This window comes from Tasmannia lanceolata, unplaced genomic scaffold (assembly GCF_043159265.1).
Source record: "Tasmannia lanceolata isolate RefF3 unplaced genomic scaffold, GAP_Taslan_0.1 ptg000006l, whole genome shotgun sequence".
Taxonomy (NCBI): Eukaryota; Viridiplantae; Streptophyta; class Magnoliopsida; order Canellales; family Winteraceae; genus Tasmannia; species Tasmannia lanceolata.
In genome coordinates, this window is record NW_027518683.1 from 5,536,758 (window position 1) to 5,563,174 (window position 26,417).

The 26,417-nt window shown below is 38.7% G+C and overlaps 1 protein-coding gene across 2 annotated transcripts; it reads left to right on the forward strand.

Moving 5' to 3' along the window:
* The first annotated feature begins 9,488 nt into the window (after positions 1-9,488).
* On the forward strand, positions 9,489-22,637 carry LOC143878265 (uncharacterized). 2 transcript variants are annotated; one of them, XM_077380560.1, is made up of 4 exons: positions 9,489-9,611; positions 9,801-9,977; positions 20,647-21,975; positions 22,090-22,637. In XM_077380560.1, exons 1-4 carry the CDS (start codon positions 9,597-9,599, stop codon positions 22,135-22,137), a joined length of 1,569 nt encoding a protein of 522 aa, XP_077236675.1. In that variant the 5' UTR covers positions 9,489-9,596; the 3' UTR covers positions 22,138-22,637. The 2 variants fall into 2 exon arrangements, with proteins under 2 accessions (XP_077236675.1, XP_077236676.1); XM_077380561.1 differs by having other exon boundaries at positions 22,105-22,637.
* The last annotated feature ends 3,780 nt before the right edge of the window (positions 22,638-26,417 follow it).

Here is a 26,417-nt window from a genome sequence, read left to right on the forward strand (position 1 = left end):
CACATAGATAGGGTGTCCATAAAAAATCAGCTCCATAGGATCATCCCAACCCTACGATTTGTGAAGGTAAAATAGACGTGTATAAACCTTCACAAATTTGTCCATTTTTTGCCTCAACGGTTCAAAGGGTTAGGATGATCCTATGGAGCTGAATTTTTGTGGACACCCTATCTATGTGAAGGCCAATCAAATGAATGATTTGGATCACCCAAACAATGTGGGCCTCCACTGTATTTTAAGCTAGTGTGCAGATAACTTATCTACACATGTGTGTAGAAACCGTTCTTATTATAAATACACGTCTTATCTTAATGGGAGCAATATAGAAAAAGCGAGAAAGATAGAATTAGCGTGGTGTCTTGTTGGTCGTTGAACAACCAAGGTAAACTTAAGATTCCATTGTTGTGAGCATCAGTACTTGGTTAGATTAGAAGATGTTTTAAGTGATCAATATCCAACAGTGAATGTGAGCATCTTCAATGGTTGGATAAGCATATTGAAGAAAATCATCAGTCTGATCTTGAAGCCTTGGAGGTATGATTGAATTCGGCCCTTTGGTTTTGTTAAGTTTCAACGGGTAGTATTGAGATGTCATTCAACAATCTGAGACAAAAATGAACTCAAAAAAATATAGGATCATACAAGTTACATAATAAGTAAAGGGGAATAACAAAATTCACCCCCTTTTCTTCACCCGGCCACGGTCCACCCCTTGTACTGTGAAAAGAGAATCATAAATACACTAGAAGGAGCTGGCCCAGGAAAGAGAAAGGGATGAATTTATCAAAGTAGAATGGCAAGGGAAACTCATAAATAGAAGGGATACTGATACTAATCCTTGAAATTCAGAGAATTCGTTCAGAGAAAAAGTTGCAGAAAAAGAGAGAAGAAGAAGAAGAAGAAGAAGAAGAAGAAGAAGAGATAAAGGAGGAGAATAAATATTTTTCATGCCCTCATTGGTTCTTTCTACATCATTTTATAAGTCTTGTCTCCCTAACGGTTTGCTCACGTGCCAATCAATCCTAACAAACCAATATTCACTTTTACTATTATTGCTAAAAGATAGACTAACATAATTTGAAAAGTAGTAAACTCCTGTTTGGTATTACTCTGATAAGTAATCCTCGAGCCGACGTGGTTTATTCCTCTGCCTTTGCCCATTCTTGCCCTTCTCTGTTTCACCGTGTGATTCTTGCACTTCTTCCATGTCCTCAAACAGATCTGGTAGTGATACCTGGGTCACCTGGTTGCTATCATTGCCCACCCCTGGAAAACTTGCCTTGTCCTAAAGGCATAAGTGAGGAAAATCTGATTGTATGGTCAGTAGATTTTCCCAGGAAGTGTCTTCGGGTAGCAGACCCTGCCATTGAACCAATACCTGAGTGACAGGTTTGCCTTGTTGAAAAACCATTCGTTGTCCCAATATTGCTAGAGGAGAAATGAGCGGTTGATTATTGAAACTTTGAGGAGGCAGGGTACAAACCAATTCTGGGATGGTCCCATGGAATGGTTTAAGCTGAGAAATATGGAATACGGGATGAATTTTGCTGTCTGCTGGCAAGTTCAACTTGTATGCAACTTGACCCACTCTTGCTAAGATTTGGTAAGGACCATAAAAACGCTTACTGAGTTTCTGAGAGGTTCGGTGTCTCATTGATTGCTGCCTATAAGGTTGGACTTTGAGTAACACCCATGTCCCCACTTGGAATTGTTTATCAAGACACTTTTGGTCAGCCATGGATTTCATCCGAGATTCTGCTTGAGTCAAATGAGTTTTGAGGTGAGCTAAAATTGAATCTCTTTGGCTTAATTCAGTATCTACTGCTTCAATTGCTGAAGAACCTGGAATGTAAGCTGGCAGCGAAGGTGGAGGTCTACCATAGACTGCTTCAAATGGCGTCATTTGTATTGCACTTTGGAAAGAAGTATTATAGGAATATTCTGCCCAAACAAGTAAGGAATGCCAAATCTTTGGATTTTCGTGTGAGAATGCTCGCAAGTATTGCTCGATACAACGGTTAAGTACTTTGGATTGCCCATCTGATTGAGGATGATAAGCGGAAGAAAGGTTCAGGGATGTGCCACTCATTTTAAAGAGTTCAGACCAGCACTTACTGGTAAAAATTGGGTCTCTGTTTGAGACGATGAACTTGGGTAAACCATGGAGTTTGACAACAATCTCGTTGAACAATTTGGCAACTTTGGTAGCATTGAAGCTTGTTGGTAGGGCACCCAGGTGTGCATATTTAGATAACCGATCAATGACTACCATTATGGCTATGAATCCATTTGAGGATGGTAGCCCTGTAATGAAATCCATGGCAATATCGTCCCATCTGCGATCAGGTACTGGCAGTGGTTGTAACAATCCCAGAGGGGGTGAAGTAGAATATTTTGATTGTTGACAAACAAGGCAGTCACGAACAAATTGATGAACATCATCTCTCATCTTAGGCCAGAAGAAACTAGCAGATACCTTTTTAATGGTACGAAGAACACCAGGATGACCTACTTGCGGTGTACTGTGAAATTCATAGAGCACAATGTTTCGTAATGGGGAATCTGAGCTGAGGAAGAGTCGATTCTTGTGGAATAGAAGGCCATTCCTGGTAGTGAATTCAGAAGCTGCTAATCCTTGGCGTAATTGCTCGTGCAGTGCCAACAATTCAGGGTTGGTAGTGTTTTCCGGGTGGAGGTCACTTGAAATATTGAAAATGGGAGTAGAAACTGCCATTAAAAAATTGCTTGGCGCCAAATTTGTGACATCAATTCGGGACAATGCATCAGCAACCTAGTTGTCCTTTCCGGCCTTATAAACAATGGTGTAGTTGTAGCCTAACAGTTTGCAAAGATACTGTTGTTATTGGGGGGTTTGTATGACCTGGGCCATTAAGTTTTTCAGGCTTCTATGATCAGTATGAATGGTGAATTCTCGCCCGAGTAAATATTGATGCCATTTTTTCACTGCCTCTGTAATTGCAAAGAGCTCCTTAACATAAGCGGATGCTAGCGCCATAGTAGGGGACATCTTCTTGCTAAAATAAGCGATTGGATGTTTATTCTGCATAAGTACCGCTCCTATGGCAATTTTGGAGGCGTCAGTCTCCAGTGTGAATGGTTGTGAAAAATCCGGAAGTGCCAGAACAGGGAGTTGAGTCATCGAGCTGTTGAAAGGCTTGATCTGCCTCGTTGGACCAAAGGAATGCATCTTTTTTTAATAAGCTTGTGAGGAGAGAGGCAATGGTGGCATAATGTTGGACAAAGCGTCTGTAATACCCTGTATGACCCAAGAAACCTCGCAGCTGCTTCAGTGTTGTAGGTGTTGGCCATCTTTGCCTTGCCTTAATCTTCTCTGGATCTGGTTGCACCCCTTTGCTCGAAACAATGTGGCCCAAGTAATCGATTGTAGATTGGCAGAATTGACATTTACTTAGCTTAGCAAAAAGATGATTAGATAATAAACATTGCAAAACAGAGGTTAAATGCTGAATATGGTCCTGCAAAGATTGACTGTAAACCAAAATATCGTCGAAGAAAACGATGACAAACCTTCTTAAAAATGGTTTAAAGACCATGTTCATTGTGCTTTGGAAGGTGGATGGTGCGTTTCATAACCCAAACGGCATAACTAAGAATTCATAGTGTCCCTCATGGGTGTGAAATGCCGTTTTAGCACAATCCTATGCTTTCATTCGAATTTGGTGATAACCGGAACTAAGGTCCAGTTTGGAAAAGGGTACCGCCCCATGTAATTCGTCCATCAGTTCATCGATGGTGGGAATTGGGAATCGATCTTTGATCATAATTGCGTTGAGAGCTCTATAATCGACACAGAAGCGCCATGTTTGGTCTTTTTTCTTCACAAGAAGTACAGGGGAGGAGTAGGGGCTGTGACTGGGAACAATAATTCCTTCATGTAACATCTCCTGAATCAATCGTTCGATTTCGGATTTCTGAAAGTGAGGGTATCTGTATGGTCGAACATTTACAGGTTGGGATCCAGGTATTAAATGAATTTGATGATCCATTGGACGAGGAGGGGGGGACCAGTAGGGGATTGGAAAACCTGTTTAAATTGGTGCAAGAGACAAGTGATTTCCAGAGGTAAACCCATCGGAAATGATAGTTGGGCAGTGTCTTCATGAAGCATAATTGGGGAATTAGCATCGAGACAGATCAATTGAAAACAGGTAGCAATGGAATTGGATTTGGATAAACATTTTAGTTGTGCTGGTTTTAAAGGACAAGGATTCAAATCAGCTTCCCCCATTAGCTTAACAGGCTTGCTCTGCCAGTTGAATTCCATTGTGGACAGCTTGTAATCCGTTAGAATGGGTCCCAATTCCTCCAGCCATTGAGCTCCCAATACAATATCAGCACCCTAAATTGGAACGACGAACAAATCAATGAAAAAGAGGTGAGAATGTAATGTTAAAGGAACGGAGAGACATTTCTTATTGCACAAAAGGTATTCACCATTGCCAATAAGAACTTTAAAGGGTTGGGTAGGTGAAATGGGCCAATTAAGGGATGAAACAACTCCTTCATGAAATTATGAGTTGAGCCACTGTCAATTAGGACATGAATGGGTGTGTTGGCACTGATCCCTGTCAATTGAATTGTACTAGGGTTTTGTTGACCAACCATGGCAGGAAAACTGATTTCTGCTGGTGGATCTGAAGTTTGTTCTATGAGCGGAGGTGGTGCAGGATCAAGAGGGTAATCATCCATCGGAACATCTGGTTCATCCTCCATAGCTGTTAAATGGTATAGCCGTCGCCGGCAATCATGGCCTGGAGAATATTTTTCGTCACAAAAATAGCAAATGCCCTTTTCTCTTTTAAGTTTCATTTCCTCTTTGGTGAGTGACCTAGTGCGAACTGGTAATTGCTTGGAAGGAGGGGCAGGGAGAGCTTTAAGTGACAGAGTTGATGGTGTCGGAAGCAATCGGGGCTATATGTGGGTTTAGGCCAAGCAAACTTCCATGATTTCCACAATTCCTCATACTTTTGTTCATAAATCTTGGCTAGAGAAAACGTTTGCAGAAGGGAAGTTGGTTGTAAAACACGTAATTCTCTTTGCAGATCTGGTGTAAGTCCGTCCAGAGATGAAAAAACTTACAAAGAATGCTTCAGAAAGATCACTAACCTTGTTTGATAACTCTTCAAATCGAGTTTGATAGTCTTCCACATATGAGGTTTGAAGGAGCTTGGATAACGCACCTTTGTTATGTTGATAGAGAGATGGATCGAATCGTAAGTGGATTGCATCGATAAAACCTCTCCATGAATGAATAAGGTTATTGGATTTCGCCCATTGATACCAGGCGAGCGCAGGTCCTTCCAAGTGAAATGAGGTAATCTGGAGGCGCATATCCTCTGGAGTGCTATAATAATCGAAGAATTGTTCGATCTTAAAGGTCCATCCCGTCGGATCTGTGCCATCAAACTTTGGGACATCCGTACGGATGAATTTGCTGAAATGTGGAGGAAGAGGAACAAGTGCCTCTTCAAAGCTACCTGATGAATGACCATCGGGATTGGAGCGTTGCATATAGGTTGATGGAGGACGGGTTTGGAGTTGTTTGATCGTCATCGTTACCAACTCCTCATGCTGCTGTGATTGAAGAAGGCGCAGGTCGTTGAGTTGTTGTTGGTGGAGCTTAAACTGTTCATCGATCTTGGATTGGGAACGAATATTGTCTGCCATTGATATGGAAATAGAAAGTTGAACAATGGATGATGGGAGGACTCAATGAAAGCGCCAAATGATACGAATCCTTGAAATTCAGAGAATTCGTTCAGAGAAAAAGTTGCAGAAAAAGAGAGTAGAAGAAGGAGAAGAAGAAGAAGAAGAAGAGATAAAGGAGGAGATTAAATCTTTTCATGCCCTCATTGGTTCTTTCTACATCATTTTATAAGTCTTGTCTCCCTAACGGTTTGCTCACGTGCCAATCAATCCTAACAAACCAATATTCTCTTTTACTATTATTGCTAAAAGATAGACTAACATAATTTGAAAAGTAGTAAACTCCTGTTTGGTATTACTCTGATAAGTAATTCTCGAGCCAACGTGGTTTATTCCTCTGCCTTTGCCCATTCTTGCCCTTCTCTGTTTCACCGTGTGATTCTTGCACTTCTTCTATGTCCTCAAGCAGATCTGGTAGTGATACCTGGGTCACCTTGTTGCTATCAGATACATTTCAGCAAGAAAGGACAATGGTTAGAAGCCAAACAGGAGAGGTAATAAGAGACTTGGGCTTCAAGGAAAAGGAATTTACAAGCAGCTGACAATATTACATGTGTCGGCTGCCATGTTGAGAGGGATATGTTGTGGCTCCCATTTTTCATGAGAGATTGTGGCATTGAAGTCACCAAGCACACAATGGGAATATAATTTGTCTTAATTGGAGGGTCTTCTGGATTTTGAGAACCGATTGAGAGTCCGAAACAGATCATTGGACTCCCCTGCTCGTTTGACACTGTGGCAACCGATTGTAAGCTCCAAACCTATATCTATTATCGGACTCAAATTTAAATGTAATTTTGAGTTAATAGGTTTTGGACTCACAATCAGATGTCACAATCTGAAACAAACATGCCCTTATTATTTTGAGTCCGATAATCAGTTATGGACTCCTAATTCGGTCCTCAAATTCGAAACAAACAAGGTCTAAAGCATTGGATAGCATGATCAAAACCTTTCATTTGTTGTGCCGCAACAACTTAAATAGGTTGTCACCGAAGATCATCTCTGTAGGATGATCCCAACTCTCCGATCTATAGAGGTTTCTACAATGCGCAATCCGTTTACCGACCAGAGTTTTAGGATCCTCCTATGGAAATAATTTTTGGGGTACAGCCTATATATGTTGCGGCCAACAAATGAACGGTTTGGATCATCCAACGAAGTGGGCCCCACAGCACATTTTGAAAAATAAATTTAACCAAAACCGCCCCCAATCCACCAACATCATCCAATCTTAGTTATAGATATATTTTTTTTCTTCCAATAGCACTGTTCCAATGATTCCAATAAAGTTTCGCTTTAATTCTAGAAATTAGGTTAAAAGTAGAAAAAAGTTAAAATACATTTTTGATAAGTAGGCCATGATTTCAATAATTATAAAAGGGGTTAGTACACAAACCTGGGTCAGGGATTCTTTAGTAAGTTTATCAAAAGTTTTCATACAAAAAGCCCAAAAATTAATTGCTACATTGGTGTTTGTTAGTTTATATGGCATCCCTAAGCTGTGAATATTTTTAAATAAATATAGCTAGACCTAGCTTTGTTCGAAAATCCAAACCATTCATTTGTTGGGCCCCGGCAGAAATAGGTGATGCCTTGAAAATCTTGTCCAGAGGATGATCCTAACCGTCCAATCTGCAGAGGTTTATATGTGGTGTCATCTCTGTAAATAGAAATATTGGAGGATTAGGATGATCCTGTGGAGATGATTTTCGGGACACAGTCCATTTATGTTGTGACCCAACAAATTAATGGTTTATATAAGGAACTAATATAATCACCCCTTTTTCTATATAGCCGGGCTCGATCATGGGCTTGTTGAAAAGTGAACGGCCCGAAACCAATCCAATGTTGAATCCTGTTAGGCATCTGCTTCTGTCTCGTGGGCACCCCTAGCCATATTGCCACGTATATGGTTTGGTTTGTGATTAGGTCAAATGATATGGTCGACCGGGATAGTCTATTCTATGCAACGGGTCCCACCATGATTAGATGATCTCAGCCCTTGGATTCAAAGTTTTTCTATAGAATTTCATCAAGAAGAGTTTAGCCATTGATTTTGCGGATCAACTGTTATGATCATCTCGAGCGGTCTTCTAGGTCAAGATGAGGAATATCCGAGGAATAGAGAAAAACTTGGAGAAGAAGCATCCTGCCTTTATACCCAAATTAATTTTTGGGCCAATCTTCTTCTACTGGTGGTCCCTACCTACAACTTTATACGAGGAATGTTAAAAACTAAAAGGGAAGTCAATGCTATGCTCCTTCCTAAAATACAACTTTTGGGCAATAATCCGACCGTTGATCCAAATGATAAGTTTAAGTCTGGCTAAATGTGGTTGAGAACACCTTGATGGGAATATCCTAGGCCATTATTGATCCATCAAGCCTTATTTAGGGTTCCACCAAGAATTGCTAAACTGTTGAACAAAAATTCCCTTTACCATTATCATGAAAGTGACCTTCCGTTTCAATGGTAATGATCAATTTTCGGGTCGTACAAATGCCAATGTATGTGTAACCGAAGCCGTTGATCTTGTCCTAGAACAAGCACGGGGATGCAAATTGGGTTGAATTTGGGAATTTTGGTCGATTTCGGGTTCACTAAATCCAATTCATTTTTTTTCCAAAACTCAGCCCGCAAACCAAATTCCATCCCTCTGGATTACTTGGGACACCGGGCAGCAGTGTATCAATGACTGCGTTATAAACAATCAAAGAAGCGTGCGATATTTATAAACATTTCAACCCGCATCTTTCTTTCTATAAGAAATTTGAGTTGCACCTCTTTTTTTTAGTAAATAGTAAGGTCTTAGAAACTACCTTGTCTTTCTTTTAATAGTCGACGAAGGACCTTATGAGGTAAGAGTAGGGGTGGCAATGGTTCGGTTTCGGTTCGGTTTGACCCCCAAACCGAACCGAACCGAAATTTGAATCGGTTTGGTTTTACCAAACCAAAACTGAATTTTTGGTTCCTGTTTCGGTTCGGTTCCGCCAATTTTGCCACCCTTTACTCATAATAATTGCAAATATTCGGTTTCGGTTCGGTTTGATACCCAAACCGAACCAAACCGAAACCGAATTTTCGGTTCGGTTTCGGCTCGTTCCGGTTCGGTCAGCCAATTTTGCCACCCCCAGGTAAGAGATCGCTTTTTTAGGTATGGCATGGGGGGTTTAGGGAAGGGATCTTATGGCTAGATATTTGATTGTACGGGCTGATGTACTTCCCTGTGTATCGATGACTGCAGAGGGGCTGAATTACTTCCCGTCAGAAGGATTCAATGGGACTGATTGCCACGTACATTGCTGGTGTCCCAAGTAATCAAAAGGGGCATATCACTTCCCTAAATAAAGGGTGATGATAAATTCGCACACCTACAGGATAATTCGCACCCGTTTAATGTGAATTATGTGGCAGACTTTACAGCTTACTCGCTTTCAAGGAGTGTGAAAAATCCTACAGGGGGTGCGAATTTATCATCGCCCTAAATAAAGGACTACAAAAATCAATAATTTACATTTATTATGGCAAAAACCTAACTGAATCACCCAATCAAAGAGTAGTTGTAGTAACTCATGCTGACCCACAAGATCAACGGCCTCTGATCACCAGATAGACCCACTTAGGATTCTTCCAAAATAAAAAACTCAAAATAATTACACGAGCTTGATGTGGCAGGTTCGTCATTTCATGATATGCCCAAGGGCAATCGCGTAATTTGAACAGAAGAAGTTTCAGTTCATAACAGACAGCTGCAAGGGAAAGGAAACCACCAAAACCATCTCTCCGCATTCTGGTCTGAACCGAAAACGCTCCTCTGCAACTTCCTCTTCTCCCGCTTCTAGCTATGGAGGAAGCAGAGGTAAATTCTAAATACCCATTTCCAAACAAATAAATTACTAAAATACCATCTTATCCTTCATCTATCCTCTTCCCTTTCTTCCAGATACTTCTATTTCCCCCAACTGCCATTTCAGAAACGGGGTTTTTCTTCTTCTGGATAAACTGGTTCTTTCATTTAGGTTACTAAAGTTTTTTCCTTTATTTGCAGAAAATGGAAGCCTTAAAGAGGGCGTATGCAGATATAATCCTCAACACGGCCAAGGAGGCCGCGGCTCGGATTCTTGTATCAGAGCGCAAAGCTCTTTGCTTCCAGAAAGATCTTTTCTCTTCAAAGGAAGATGCTCTCAACATGCTCCTCCGTCTCAAGCAAATCATGGATTCCAGGGTAAAATCTTTATAATGATTTCAAGTATTTAAAGCGGATTAGCTTTCGTTGCTTTGATCGATTATTAAAGCTTCGTTATTTGTGGTTGAATTGATTGATCATTTTTAGATTCCTTTTAGACATTTGATTAGTAATGGTAGTCTAGGTCTGGTTGGAATTGCAAAGCAATGTTTTTGGATTGTTTTTTTAATATGATTTGCAGTTTAGAATAATTTTCCCTTTCGGAGCTAATTGTTTACTGTTTCTGTAATGTGATCAGAGGTTTTCCTCTGAGTTACATATTCCTGTATTCTGACGAGATGATTTGCCAAAAGACTAAAATGTTTCCAGACATTATTTTTTGATTTTGTAGTTGTTGATTCTTGTAGTTTGGTATCAATTACTCAGAAAAGTTTGGTATCAATTACTCAGAAAAGGGATTGCTGCCCAACATTGTTGATAGATGATGTATTTGTTGATGATGCTGTGAGTAAGATGCTTATTTTTCTGGAGCCATTTTATGCTTCAGTTATTGTGATATTGAAGGAATCTTCTTTTTTATCATTAGCTGGATCCATGGTTTCAAATTTCGACGAAATCTGAAATTTCGGTGGAGACCGACACCGAAATCCCGAAAAACCGAAACGGTATTTTATTTCGGCCGAAATTTCGATTTTTCCGAAATTTGACCCAAAAAATCTGGTTTTTTTAAATTAATTTAATATTTCACCTAAATTTCGACCGAAATTACCGAAAATTCGAAATTTCATGGGTCCGAAACCGGTACCGAAACCGAAATTTTAAGCCATGGCTGGATCCTTTTGCTAGAGGTTATGCTTTCATTTTCTTAGTGCCAACAATGAGATGAGTACGCTAAACTCGTCCAATAGAAAATTAGGGTTGGTGAGGACTTTGGAAGCATACACTACTTGGCATTTTGTTTTGTTCTTCTGTTATACTTCCCTGTACGTTTAAGGATCTACTTTCCCACTTCAACTCTCAGTACGCTCTGAAGTGTTTCTAGTTGATCCCAACAACTCAAATCCACATTCTACAAAGTACCATTTCTTTCTTCCTCTTCTTTTGCCTTTGGATCCTCCTTCAAAATTTATTACAACCATCTGAGTAAATGTTGTTGGGTTTTGCTCCAGGTCCTTGTGGACTTCTTTTACTTCAGCCTTTGATTGCTTCATGCAGTATTAAGTGTGAAGCTTCCATTTTCTTCTACACCCTGAATAATAATCATGTTATATATGTAGCCCTGCATTTCTAATGCCACCGTTGAGATAATGTACACGAATCATATAATTGTAGGCCTCGATTTATGATAGGTGCATACTTGTGGGGTCTAAGTTAATGCCTCTACTATAGTGGTTCTCAGTTGAGGGGCATGCCTTGGTGAATTGCCAGTATCCTGCTGCCATAAGTATTGGAACTTCTTCTCTCAGGTGTCTTAATTATCTTTTGTGAACTTAGTTCACTTAAAATTTATTCTACTCACGATAAGTGATATATATGTGCTCTAGTTACCTATATAGTTCTTTACTTTGTTTAATCATCGAGGTCCGAGAAAGAATGAGAGAAATTTGAGGACAGAAAATTGGTCATCCTTCTTGGATTGTTTCATTCATCAATAAGAAAGATTAATAAATAAAGTAATATCCATGAAGGAAACTCTAGCTAATTTAATTTCCTTAATGTTTTGTAAAAAGATAAAGCTGACACCATGAATCTGTGAGAAAAACAATTAAATATAAATTCATGTCTTACAAAAGTGCCCTCAAGTTGGTGCATATGTGTCTGTGTGTGTACATGTACCGAACTTGCCAAAAGTTTTCTTCTATCATGGCCCTTTATAAATTCATCTACTACTTGGCATTGTGAATTCACGAATAGTGTAGATATCTCCTGCACAATTACCCTCGAGAAAAATGAAAATTTTCTTTGATATTTGTGTTCTCTAATGGAGCACTTGATTAGAAAAAATGTGGATTGCATTCTAGTCGTCACAATACATCCTCCCATAGTTACCAGGGTGGGAAACGGAAACGGGAAACGAAACGTGAAACAGAAACGGGAAGCGCATAAAAAAAAATATAGGGGAAACGAGAAACGTGAAACAATAGAAAATGGTACGAAAAACTTCTTAGGAAATGATGTGTTTTTTCCAAAATGATTTTCATAAGTTCCTCACATGTTTCCTACACGTTTCATATGCGTTTTCTACAAGTGTTGCATACGTTTATCACGCGTTTACACATTATTTACATAAGTTTTCCATATGTTTCCCATGTGTTTCAGAAATATTTCTCCAATTTTGTATCATATTTTGGAAACGAGTTTCCCAATCGCGAGAAACGCATTTTAGGGGAAACAGGTTTCCCACCCGCCCAAGGAGTTTCCGGCAACTATGCATCCTCCTCAAAAGACTAACTTCAGTGCTCACATCTGTCATCAAGGTCTTGAACCAAATTGTTCACAGGCTGTGTGGACCCATGCTTCATGTTGGGCTTCAAAATTTGATTCAGATCTTTGAGGATCTAATCAAGAAATGCAATTTGATCCAAGATTCAGCCAAGAACAGTGAATGGATTAAAAATTTCTACTAAAAAATAGCCCTAAAATAGTATGTTGCTGGAAATTGCAGAAAATGTGCTGAAAATGCTGGAAAAACACGAAATTATAAGCAAGAACATAGATGAACTGACAATTTGTTGATTTTCAATGGAAGGCAACAGCAAAAAGGGAACACAGCTTAATTTAAAGCTCAAACCTGAGAAGTAGATGAAGTGTAAGGCCTTCTTGAGCAGGAATTCCCTTCAAACAACCTTCAAAGCTCCTTTTACAAGTGATTTCTATCTCCCTCTCTCCCAAAGCTAGGGCACAAACTCTCTAATTCAAATCTCAGCAAAAAGTCCCTCCAAAATTCAAAAGAGAGCTATTCTATATGGGTAGCTCACACTCAAGTACAATTGATGTCACTACAACACTCAAATTACAAGACGACCACTCCTACTCAGAAAATACACAAACAACCCTACTAGAAAAGAAAATTACAGCACTAGCCTTCCATTGGAGCCTTATCACGCAGATGTCATGGTCTTTGCTACCCTCTCTAGGTCCCTAGAAGCCTTGTTCTTCAGCCTAGCTGCCCTCCTTAGGGCCTTGGGGTGTCCAACGTCATGTAGGACTTCCTCTTCCATTTGGTCGGCCATGTCCGTGGTGGTGTGGTCCTCATCAAAATTTGATCAAACCACCACTATATGTGTTATTGTTTTCCATGCTAGGAGTTTCCCACCAATAAGCGTGCGACATCTAGAAGAAGGACCTTTATACGTTGAGAGGCTGATTGACAAATTTGTTCCCTTTTTTTAATGGAAAATGAAAATAACAAATTTGGTCCTTTGACACTCGAATCAAGAATGAAGAAGAAGCAACCAACAACTTTTTTTATTTAGATACAATATTGTAAAGCCAAATTTCAATACTTGATTGGGGATTTACCCCTGAGAACCTAAGAGGGCATAAAATTAATCAAGTAACATGCAATCAACTTTTGACCAATAAGAGTTAGAAATTTTCATTCTAGTGATTTTAATTTTATTTCTGCAATAAGTTTAAGAAGTCATTGGTTTTTTTGGGTAAAACGTGGAATCTTTCAAATTTGGGAAGTTTCTATTATTACAGTAGGCAATTTCAGTTCAGTTTGTAGTGCCTTTTTTGTTAATGATGGGAGATTTTATTGAAAAGGTGGTTTGTGTGTGAGAGCCAACTAGAGCCGGGTAGATTCCTTCTTCATGAAAATTTTCTAAAGGATTCATTTAGCCGACCCCAACTAGTTTGGGACAAAGGCTTTGTTGAGCTGTTGAGTTGAGTTGTGGTTTGTGTGTGTGAGGGGGTGGGGGGTGTTGGTGAGGAACTCGAGGACCGAGGTGGTCAATACAAGCAAGATCCAAGAACCTCCAAAATTATTGCAATAGTAAGACAATAGTTAAATCAAGGAGGTAGAAAGTCAACTGCTCCAAGTGGGTTCTCTCGTCTACTGACTGAGCCAAACAATCCACGATGCTATTATCCAAGTCGCCAACATCTCTGAGTCTAATACCCTACAGAATAGGCATCACTTATGCCTGATTGGAATCTTTGATATCAATTGGGCCAGAGAAAGCCCACTTGGTTTGGCCAAACCCTTCTCTTAGGAAAGCTTAGAAAGCTAATTACAGGTTTTGGTTGTTTTGGAAAACTAAAAATTAGTGAGATGGTAGGGATGGGTTCCAGCCACCTTGAGGAGCTAACGGTTTCCTCGCAGCCATTCTATTTTATTGGGGAAAATACGGACAGTTGGGTTCTAGCCACCTTGAGGAGCTAACGGTTTCCTCGCAGCCATTCCATTTTATTGGGGAAAATATGGACAGTTGGTCTGATGCTCGTTACCTTATTTTGTATAAATAACTATGGAGATCCCGTTGATATATGTTCTCAACCGTTATTTCATTTGAAAGTTTTGATGCTGGAGTGAAATTGAGTTTTGATCTTCTTATGAAAATCCTTAGTTATGGGGAACTTCATTCGATTGCATAAGATAAATCCATGCTGTTATAGAAGAATCATCAAATAAGGAAACAAAGTATCTAAGCCACTAACGACGTATCCCGGCATCAGAATCACAATGCTAAAAGGAGTCACTTTTATTGTTGAACTTGAAACTAATTTTGTACATGCTTCAACAACACTTATGAAAGTAACAGTACTAACAAATGCATGCAAAAAGGACTGAGACTAGTGGTTGGGACGAGAATGGCAGTGAGATACACTCGTTATTAATGCTGATTAGAGAATGAAAAAGGGTAAGAGATGGGACTTGATTGTTGATGAGGTATATTCCACTGGACCCATGTCCCTCACCAATCATCTGGCACATCAACAAAATGGTGGACAGAAAGTAATATTCTAGTACAATTTTGTTGTAAGGCTACTTATAGATAATAGTTTAGCGGAGAGATTTGGAACATGAACTACATAAGATTGAGATGGAAAAGGACTTGTGTAGTTCTTTTGCTAATAACAGTAGTGAACCATACAGTAGCTTAGCTTTTTCCATCAATAAGAAGTTATATAGTACAGGAGAACAAATGAAACCTGAGTTCTTGAGGAGGTAGAAACAATAGCACTCTTAAAATAATTCGTTCTTTGGATTAGATTAGTGAATTAACTCCTAGGTACCTGGATTACTTTTTTTTGGGCAGAATTTTTTATTGTTCTCCTTTTTTTTCGGTAGGCAAGCTGGGTTTGGTTGACCCCTACCAGATTCATCGCATAAGATGAGAATTACAGTCTAGAATATTCAATTATGTTACAATCATAAGTAGAATAAGAAAGATAATTAAGAATAAACTCAAATGGAATGTCTATGCTATGGATGAGGAATAATCTCTTAAATAGAAAATCAGCTGCTGAATTGGCCTGCTACCAAATATAAGAGACCTTCCCATGTATGGACGTGTCAAGGATTTTCCGACTAGCAGCATGAAGTCTTCTATCCTTCCAAGGGATTGAGAACTCTCCATTTATATTATTAAACTATTAATAGCCAACAATGAATCATATTTTATCCATATTTGACTAATGTCAAGCTAGAATGTTCGAGGTCCATGTAGATCACTTGCAACTTAAGAATTCCAATCCCATTATTGCTGTTATTTATTGAAAAGGCTGAGATGAAATGATCATTTTTGTTTCTAATAATGCCACCAATATGCCCCATTCCTTCTTCCAAGAAACCATTGGAGTTGAGCTTAAAACACTCATAGGAGGCTTAGTCCATTTGCACTTCTCTTCTTTTTTATGAGATTGATGGGGCATTCAATGTTGTGGAGATTACTTACATTCTTCTCAGCTCAAACTTCATGAAGTACAATGTGTAAGAGCCTACATTGGATATCTAGAAGAATACTTTTGAGAGCCATTTGTCTGTGAATAATTTTTTTCTCAAAAATTTGGTTACTTCTCTCAATCCATATATGAAAGATGGATGAAGTATATCCAATCTTCATAGTTATTGCCACCTAACCTTTTAATATAGATTTGCCTTCATCAACTAAGGAATTATAAGACTTCCTTCTATGATAAATCTTCATAAGATAGATATCAAAATTCTGGAAGAAAAAAAAAAAAACACTTCCAAAAGATAAATGGTCGATGGATTCTAATGGCAGAAGAAATTGAATTGGCTTCATGTTATTTCCTTGAAGGATCCCCATTGGTGATAGAAATCAATTGAGCACAAGATGGCGCTGCTGCCCATGTGAGTCCTAGCATGTGTCATTCATGTGAATGGGCTTGTTCTGGAAAGTGGGTTTCAGCTCCTCATGTTAACTTTCTTCACACCACTGGGATGACTGCAAGCTCTTCCCCTGCAGCCACATATGATATGAAGCCAGGTGTAACTGGGGAATTTTTTTTTTTTTCTCATACTCTTTTTTTTTTTTAAGTTGGCTTTTTTATCCTCCCCTTCTTAGTGAAGACTAAGAGTATACCCTGTTCAAGGAGGATGGGGATTCTCATGGAAGGAGAGTTTACTCATGTTCAATATTCAAGCCAGCTAACAGCTCAAAGATCCTCCTTTTAAATTTCTTCTGATGTTCTTCTGTAACATCTTGGTGCAAAGTGATGAACAAGCTAGTAGTGACTAAACTCTTCCCACGATTTTCTCAAAAAAGAGTATTCACCAATTAGCAACTTATGTCCCTACTTGTGATGGTGATGTCCTGATACAGTTGATAAATCTTGTCAATATATTTTGCTACAGTACAAGTCATGAATGACACCCCAATTGCCCTTAACCATCCTCATAAAGAGTAGTGTCTGATTAAAATGAATTGCTTTCAAATTGTTTAAGAAGAAAAGATAAAACAATGCCATCTGTCTGTGGTCAAACATAAATTCTTCTTGGTGTTGAGGTATGTGACGAGTGCTCCGCGATTGTATCTTTTGAATTTTTAATTTGAAGACTTCTCGAATGATGTGAAAACATGTGGTTAAGTTCTTCATAATCTTGATTAATCAAGAATTTTTAGATACTATGCTCCCAATTTGGATTGATGACGTCAGCCATATGACTTGAAGTTTGCTTTATAACCACACAAACATATGGATACATTGATGTGGCTTAATGCTACAAATATGCATGTTTTTCTTTGTTATGAAGTGCACTTAACTTTGGGGTTGAGAAATTTAAAAAAAAAAAGCAGCCTAGGTTTGAGATTTATAGATTTCAAAGCTTTCATACAAAAGGCATTTCGCGGAACATCTGTTGCAGAAGAGAGCAGCCACATAGGCTCACTTCTCAACAGATTTTGTCATTATTAATGAGGTGGCTGCTCTCTCATGCAACAAACGTTCCGCAAAATGCCTTATGCGATGGACGCTAGCAAAATCAGGTTAGGAAAGTTGCCTTGTTTCCCATGGTGTAGTGGGAGGGCAAAATAGAAAGTTGCCTTGTTTCCTAGTTATGTTGAGAAACTAGGTTGGTTTAGGTTTTTAGTAAATCCTAAGATATAAAAAGGAAAGAGACGGTTTTCTCTTGGTGGGGGGAGGCTCTTTGTGTGGCAGCTGCACAAAGGCATGGGGTGAGAGAAAGAGAGAAAAAGAGAGGAGAGAAAAGAGAGAATGAGAAAGAGGTAGAGGGTTTCTTCTTTGGGTTTTCCTCTTGGGTTTTTTCTCGGGTTACTCTAAGCCCGGGTATGGTCTTGGTTGATGGGACAAGGAAAGGGTTGTGGGTTTATGAGTTTTGTGTTAATCCGTTTTAATCCTTGTAATTTTGTTTTTCTCATTGTGAAAGATTGTGTTATCCCCCGTGGATGTAGGCCATTTTGTCAAACCACATAAATTTTTTGTGTTCATCTTGTGGCTTGTGTTTATTTCTACTTTTCCGTTTACTTGTGCACTATTGGATCGGATTTGCCTGGAGGATTTGCTCAACAGTATACATACATATATACATACATACATACATACATACATACGTACGTTTTTTGTATGTCTAAAACAACTTAAAAGCCTAATCTAATCCTAACCACTAGCATAACTTGATTTTCAACCCTTAGATATCTTAAATAAAGCTTAATTTTTATTTTAGAGAACCCCAAAATAAGGATAGAAAGTTTATTACACATTGATGTCCAAGACAAGGTTTTAAATTTCGGTTTCGGTACCCATTTCGGACCCATCGAAATCCCAAATTTCGGGCCGAAATTTGGTATTTTGGCGGCCGAAATTTTCTAACTTTTTTTTTAATAAAAAATGGCATTTAATCAGAAATTCCGAAATTTGGAATTTCGTAAAATTTCAAATTTCTGGAAATTTCGGTTTCGGTGATTTCGGTCGAAATTTAAAACCATGGTCCAAGAAACCCAAAAACCCGTTCTCTAAAACTACAGAGCTAAAATTCGTCTCCCTACTGGATAAAAATGCTATTCATGTTTTTTTTTTTTCGCAGTATGTGCTAAAACATGCTGAAGCTTTACCAAAAATGAATAAAAATCTCCATAAATTGTAATGATCCAATTTGCGAATTTTTTTTTTTTTGGTAATGAATGGACCTTTTTAGGGCCTACTGTTGATGTCAGTGTGGTGTTTTAGTCATCTCCGAGCCTACATTTGGATCTTGGTTGACCCTCTTGTCCTGAATAATCTTTGCTGAATTATGGGCTTGTTAATGAATTTTGTTTATGTCAGTTGTGGACTATACATCATGCACGGTTATGGATGTTGTAGTTTGGAAAAAGTTATGAAAATAGGGCATGTTTGATGCAAGGCTGAAAAACTTGTGACATTGCCTAGATTCAGCCTGCTACTAAATATTGACTTGGGAAGATATGTTTTACGGCATTCAATAATTATGATGTGTAAAAGTGATATTTCGAAACAAAAGAAAAGAAGGAAAGTATTGAAAAATAAAATAAAATAGGGACTATTATAGAGAGGACAGTAGAACAAGGAACCTCACTTGTAGTTTAGTTGGTGCTTTTGTTGTTTACCATTCGATAGTATATGCTTAATCAACCATTGGGTTGTCATGAATTCTTTTACACGGAGATTTAGGAACTTCAACTTGTGGTTTCCTTTCTCTCTTTTGGTTTTGTATAACATGCGTGGGTGGTATTATAGAGTGGCAGCAACTTGTATAGGAGATTCTTGCTACTAAGGCCCATATATAGTTGGTTGCAGGCGGCATATTTGGATAAAAAAAAGTGCAACTAACTTGACCTCTATGGGGCATTTATAGGATTATGTGGACAAAAGTTGTACATGGATTGAAAGCTAAACACAATATTGACTTCATTAATGTAGGTAACTACGAAATTGCCACTCCTTAAGAAGCCAATAGCTGTGCATAAGCACTAAGCAGGTATTGAGCAGCATCAATGCTCAATGATATGTAGGAGTTAGGACCAATATAATCAATTGAACAAGTTTCCTAGTTAACTACAAATCTACAATCCTATCCTGGATAGGGCCAATAAAATCAGTTGAACAGGTTTCCTAGTTAACTACAAATCTACAACCCTATCCAGGAAAAGTCCACTAGTAAAAATCCTGCTAGTTACTGATGGTTCTGAACTGCCTCTGCTGGACTTCTCAACTCAAACTAGAGGACAAGTCCCAGAGAACTTTGCGAGTGTCAAGCTTAAGAAAAAACAGTTCCACGAGAGAATCATTAGTCATGCTCCTGGACATAATGGACTTGTCTCTGACCATTCGACTCATTTTGAGTTGGCTTTAGCATTGCTACATTGTGGCTTGAGCAAAATATTGATATTATATTGATTGCAATTAGCAACAATATTCGTAGTGGATGTTTATAAGCCATACAAAATGCAACTGGAAGGCCAAAATGCAACCAAATGCTTTGAGTTAACAGTATTTTTGATGAATAAATATTATTTTCACGTTCGTTATTGAGATTATACTGATTGCACTAAGCAACAATAGAAGTGCTTTTGTAGCCTCTTGAAATATTGGTGTTGGATTTCAGGGCGTCCCTTTTTGGTTTGATAGTTCTCCGAATTATAGCTTGTACTAATGAAATACTCAACTATTACAATTCCTATGAAATAATAGTCTAATATTGTCCATAATTTATAATATGTTATTTAAGCCTAATGTGAATGCGCGTATCATTTCATAACCATGGAGCTAATTTCGAGTTTGGTGCAGTATACTCAATCTGAATATAGATGCAGTTAACCTTTGAGAATGGTACAGTTTTGTGCTTTTCATTTTATATCATCTAAATTTATTTGAAATAATTTTATAGTATGCTTTTAAAAATTGTATTGTTTTTGTTGTATAGTATGCATTTAAATTCAAATTCAGTGTTTATAATTGCTTTTAAGTTTTCTGGGGTACTGGAACCCTTATCTACAATTCAGCATCGCTGGTGGCTGTTGGGAGTGTTTCTGGAAAGCATCCTACATTCGGAATAGGACAAATCATTGTTGACGTGTCATGCACAATTAGTAAAGATAAAATAAGTGATATAATTAGGACAATATTCTATCTCTTTTATCTAATGCGTGCATATATTCTATTATTCAGTTCATTTCAGCTATAAGTTCGCTAATCCCCATTTCTTATGCTAAGATAGTGCATACAAATGTGAAATTGATCAGTATGGCTATTGTCTCAGATTGCCGAAGCCGAAAAGACATCCTTGGATCAGAAAAGGAAGGTTCAAAAGCTTGAAGCTCAGCTCAATGAAGCAAAGAATACAGTAAATGACCTTAGAACAGAGTTAAGAAGAGCTCATGATGAATTGGATAAGATGAAAATTAAACTAGTGGAACCATTGAATGAACAAACGGTAAATGGGCAGGCCACTTTTCATGAAAATGCTCGTCAGGGAAACAAACTTGGTACAACAGATTCCATTGTTTTCCCTGTGGTTTCTGAACCTGGGCTTGTATTAAGTTCCGGTCTCAAAGATGCAACTCTGAATGATTTGCCATCAGATAAATGTTATGCTAGCAAACCTGATTTACCCTCCATAATAATGAGAAGCAAAGAGCCTGAGTTGTATAGAAATGGATGTACTCAGAGAATTCGTGCATTCGAACAAAATCTGCTGACCGGGAAACTGCCACTTCCTGGAGAAACTGATGATGGATACTCACATGTAAAGAATGAATTGATGGTCATAGAGGATGAAATTGAAACATCAGAACAAGCTTGTACTGTAGCATCCCCCAAGGTTGACAATGTGGTAGCCCAGGCTGAGAACTTGACGGCGTTGAAAGAAACACTCCATCAAGATACCAGTTGTGAAAAAGGTCCCGTTAAGTTCTTTCGCAGATGCTCTTCAAGAAGAGGAGGTCAATGTAAGCCCATCAAGACTCCTGGAGCTCTTCCCGACCAAGTCACCGGAGCACATGAACCATCTAATGTTCCTCTTTCCAAAAATTCTCCATTCTCATGTGTCGACATGATTGAATCTGATGAAAACCTATTAGCGACACTCCGGGAAGACCCCGAAAAGGACTTGAATTCCTGTTTTGTTCCATCATCTACTGAAATTAGTAAAATATCAAAAGATAGCCTGGGTGTATCTTCCAAGGATGAAAATCGTGCGTGCGACAACAAGATGTTGACAGAGGAATTAACATTGACAGGAGAGGAATATGAAGTTGCAGACAACACTTCAGATGATTCTATTTGTAAATTGAATCATGAGACAGTTGATGTCCCATCTGCGAATCCTGATAATAAAGATGAAAAAACATGTGAAGCAATTGAAGCTACTATTCAAGCTGTGAATGATAGGCCTCTCAAGTATACATTTCGGCGGAAGCGTAAGAGGGAGCCTTTGAGTGCCCATAAAGATGATGCTGTCAATGAAAATAAGAGCACTTCAAAGAGAAGGACAGGGGGTAAGCAAAGTGCCATGCCGGACCTACAAAAGTCTGGCCCAGTAATGGAGTCATCTCGAGATAGCAGGCGACTGTTCCAGGTTGCTCGGCAGGTTGGTGAATTTTCTTTATTCCTATCTTGGATACTTGTCTATACATGAATATGAAATCACTAAAGACAGAATTTTTTGCCGATGTTTAGATTCTTTTTGAATTTATATTGTTAGTTTTCTTACTTGCAGCTCATTTCTTTGTCCGAGAAAAGATGGTGGTAGAGTCGTTTGTTTCTTACATCCAACAGTAAAAGACATTGAACTTAAGGGACAACAGTATGAGAGCCCCAGTGCAGATCTCCAGAAATTGTGTCTTCATAGACCTGTCTCATTCTCATTTCAGCCTCATTCTCATTTCAGCCTCATTCTGAACCATCCTGATGAATGAGAAGCCACTTACAACAAGACGAAAGGTGTCTATGGAATATTACAGAGCTTGGGTTTCATTTCTTCACAGATATGGGTATTATTTATCTCCAATAAGTTGATTTAATTGCTGTATTCTTTTTTCTTCCCAGTATTATATAAGTTATCATCAAAGATGTACTGTTTTTCTATAATTTAGAATGTGATTTTTTTTAAGTAACCTTATTGTAATTTGTGTGGAAAGTGGCTTTCAAGCCATTGCCTTTCAGCAGTATGATAGTATCTCCTTGGGCAACCTGTTGTGAATGCTTTTGTGGTTGTAAGAAAACTTGCATACATGTGACAAGTTTAGGACCTATTTGGATGACCCTGTATTTGAAGTTGAACCCATGTGCGTTGAGCTGTTTCGCCTTTAGTCAGCTTAACGTATTTGGATGCCCCAAATGGGACCAGCTGAAGAAGACCCTGCAGTCAAATTCCCTGTTTTTCGTCCAAAACTCGTGCCTATTTGTAGTTGGCTCAAATGTCAATCATAGTTTTAAATTTTTCACCGAAACTAACATGAAATGAAATGACCAAAATGCTGAGACACATGCCGAAACTAAAACACATAACGAAACCAATACCATTAGTTTATCAATAGAATATTATACAAGTACGTGTATGCATTATGTATAAATATTTTTATTAATTATATGTGAAATGCGTTGTGTTCTGAATTATCAGACGTGTGATATCACATGTCACTTTGTGTTCGATATTGTTTAACTATTATGGATGATAGTTTTTGAGTAATGCTAGGGAGACAGAGAGTACGGCCGAGAAGGGGACCGAACAAATGGGTTTTTTTTTTTTTTTTGGCACACATAGCACATTCTTATTGTTGGGCTCTCCGTCGGTCGCACTCTCGGTCTCTTTGTGCTTATTCTAGTATTTCCTGGAGTTAAATCTTAAATGTCCATTATTATGTTTTCATACGGATCGAAACACATACCGAAATTTTCATTTGAAACCATCTTTTTTTATTTATTTATTTCTTTCGTGATTGAAACTTAAGCATGAAACCTTGATGCTTGTAACTAACACAAATATGGTTTCTAGCACCCAAAGCATTGATTAAGTTGGACCCTCTAGCACCAAAGACCAATAGCAATTCAAACCAATTTTCAAACTTACTCTGACGAGTTAATGGTTGATGTGGTCATAACTTAAGCGAGTTGAAGGTATTTTGATTGATTTGATAGGGAAATCTGAGCTCCAAAAGAACTTGGCCAAGTTGAACAGAAAAGAAGCCGTTGAGAACTCCTTGATTATGTAATTCTAATCCCTTGGCCTTGATCCATAATGCCTTGTTTTGCGTTACACCAAGAAAACCTAAACCATGGATTTGTATAAGCATTTATCTCTTTATATTGGATGCCCGCTCGGGATGGGACAAGACTATGTGGGTCACCTCATGATGTTCTACAAGATCAACGGTCTTGATTTCACGCACATGTCCCTCCAATGGGACCCAAAAATTGTATTCAAGGCTTACAAAAATCAAACGGTCTAAAAACTAGATCATGGTTGATCAAAGGTATAGAATTATCCTGTGGGATCAAGGTCAATGGGCCCGACTTATGCTTGCAAACAATATTTAAGGACCCAATTGGTGTACAAGTGGCAGTGGATTCATGAATGATAATAGTTGCAAAGTCTTAATTGAGTTGACAGGACAGTATAATCAAGTGGGGCCCAGATCAGTGGCCCTAATCAGCAAACGCGTGGGCCCCACAAAGGAGACCAAGAAATCAACAAGTCAAGAATAAGGTGATGCTTTCATTGGAAAATCTTACAAAGACAAATTAAAGCGATCTCCAAGATTTGATTTATGAGAGAGAATGGAGAATGATGCAGAAATAAGAGAAGCTAAGATGGTCCCCCAAATACTACAATTAAAAGCGATGGGACCCACCAAAGATTTCGCGTGGAGAATTCAAATCTCACTCGTCCTTTTCCTTTGACGCTGGACTAACTCGATCTTATATGCTCCCTTTGAATCGCGACAAACACAAGACTCGGGGGACATATTCTATCTATATGTGCTACCGGAGCTTTACTTCTCCGTACGAGAAGGGAAAAGGCCATGTAGGGGGTCAAATTACCGGCAGGAGGTGGTTCCCGGTTTCCTTTCCGAGCCAATGAAGAAAGGAAATAACCCATACATCGACGAGGTAATGTCGTGTCGAGCGGGATATGACGGCTTCGTGTTCGAGTAAATGTGGATGCGTCAAGACTCGCGATCAACACATTTCAGGGAATCCGACATTATCGCGATATCTTGACCGATTTTTTTGGTTCGCTTGTCTCCGAAAGATCCACCGAAATCCCGGCAACGTGTTTTATTTTTTTATTTTTATTTTTTGACAAAAAGAAAATATCTTCTACCTTTTTTTTTAAATTTTTGTAAGCATAGCAAACCGTGATTCGGAGAGGGGTGCAACCTTGAACCCGAAAAAAAGTCTGGTTGTGTTGGGTTGGGTGCAGTTCGGATTCGAGTTGGGTTTTCCTGACCCGGGTTGACTTCGGTTGGGGTTCAGGTTGACTGTTCGGCTCAGGTCACCTGACCCGAGTGAAACCTGACTTTTTAAAATTTTTAGTTTTGGGTAAGCTTAAAAACTCAGGTTGGGTAAGGCTGGAAGTCATGTTGGGTCGGTTCATGATTGAAAAAATGGTTTCCTTGGTTTGGATCGGGTTGAACCTCATCGGGTTGGAACTCGGCTCGGGTCAGGTCGGATTCGGGTTGAGTAGATGGTTCCTTGTGTCGGGCCGGTCTGTGTTGCATAGGGGTTGTTATTCGGTTATAACCGAACTAAAATAACCGAAATTGAATCGAAATTTGTAAAAATCGAACCAAAACCAAACCGATTAAAAATTCGGTTTTTCGGTTATAACCGAATAACCGAATAGTGGGAGAAAAAGAGGGAAAAAAGCAAAATCTCGGTTTCGATCGGAGGGCTAGGCTCATCCAATCGAAATGATTTTTTGAGCATAACCTAATTAAGTTGTGATCAATCAAATGGACGGTTTTGATCATCCCACGGAGTGCTCATATAGCACTTTTTTTTTTTGAAAAAATAATGGTTTTTATCATAATTTCGGTTAACCAATTTTTTTTTTTTGAGATAACTGAAACCGACACCGAATAACCAAATTTCCAACAAACAAAAAACCGAAACCGAACCGAAAAGGAAAAAAACCGAACCGAACCGACCGAACCAATTCGGTTCGGTTCGGTTTTTCAGTTATAACTGAATATGAACACCCCTAGTGTTGCACTCCTATTCGGCACAAAACGAGATGGTAAAAATTCGATCGAGTTTAATATGATATTGGGTTAAAAAGTAGTAAAAAAATGTTCAAATAGATGGAAAGACAAAAAGAGGGAAATGTTATCGGCAAAAAAGTCCCTACCTCACTCGCTCTCATCCTCGAAAGTCGAACCCTGCCTCTCCATTCATCCCGCCTCTTTTACCCGTCTTAGTCCAGAATCCAGATTGCTAAAAGTAGTGAGGACCATGGTCATACGAAGAGTGTTATTAGCAATGAATTAGAAGTTCATGGAGTATGGATGCTTGTGAGAGAGAGCAAATAGTCTGACAAATCGGTTGAGTCCAGAGCATTGAACAGGGCTAAAGTGATGTCCAAAATAAAATATCCCCCGACATATGACGAATCAAGAGTGCATATGCGTACTCCGACATATGCCTCAAGAATACAAGGACTATGAGCCAAGGTGTGCACTCACGCAGCTCGGATGCCTTGTGATTACACTTAATCTCGGTGGTGCTTGCCTTGACATAGAGAATGCAAAGTGTTTGAGAGATGAAAGATCAGAGTGAGGATACATTTGAATGTGGTCTCGTATTCGTTACTTCATATTTAAAGAAGAAGAAAGGAGACGATCTTAGGGAATGTAATTTTAAAAACCTATTAAAATGTTTTACTTAATGGTTTCAACCAGAAGACCTTAACAACAAACCTTTTGTTGTAACCAGAAAATGTGCGGGAGAAAAAGAGTTACAAATATTTTAATTCAAATGATAGAGATGCCCCCTAATTAGAATTATTTTAGAGAAGAGTGGACTTTTAAC

Excerpts from the sequence above, each read along its gene's own strand:
- LOC143878265 (XM_077380560.1), top strand. Across the intron at positions 9,978-20,646 it reads AGCAAATCATGGATTCCAGG|ATTGCCGAAGCCGAAAAGAC; the intron begins GTAAAATCTTTA and ends CTATTGTCTCAG. Across the intron at positions 21,976-22,089 it reads TGTTCCAGGTTGCTCGGCAG|TTTTCTTACTTGCAGCTCAT; the intron begins GTTGGTGAATTT and ends TTATATTGTTAG.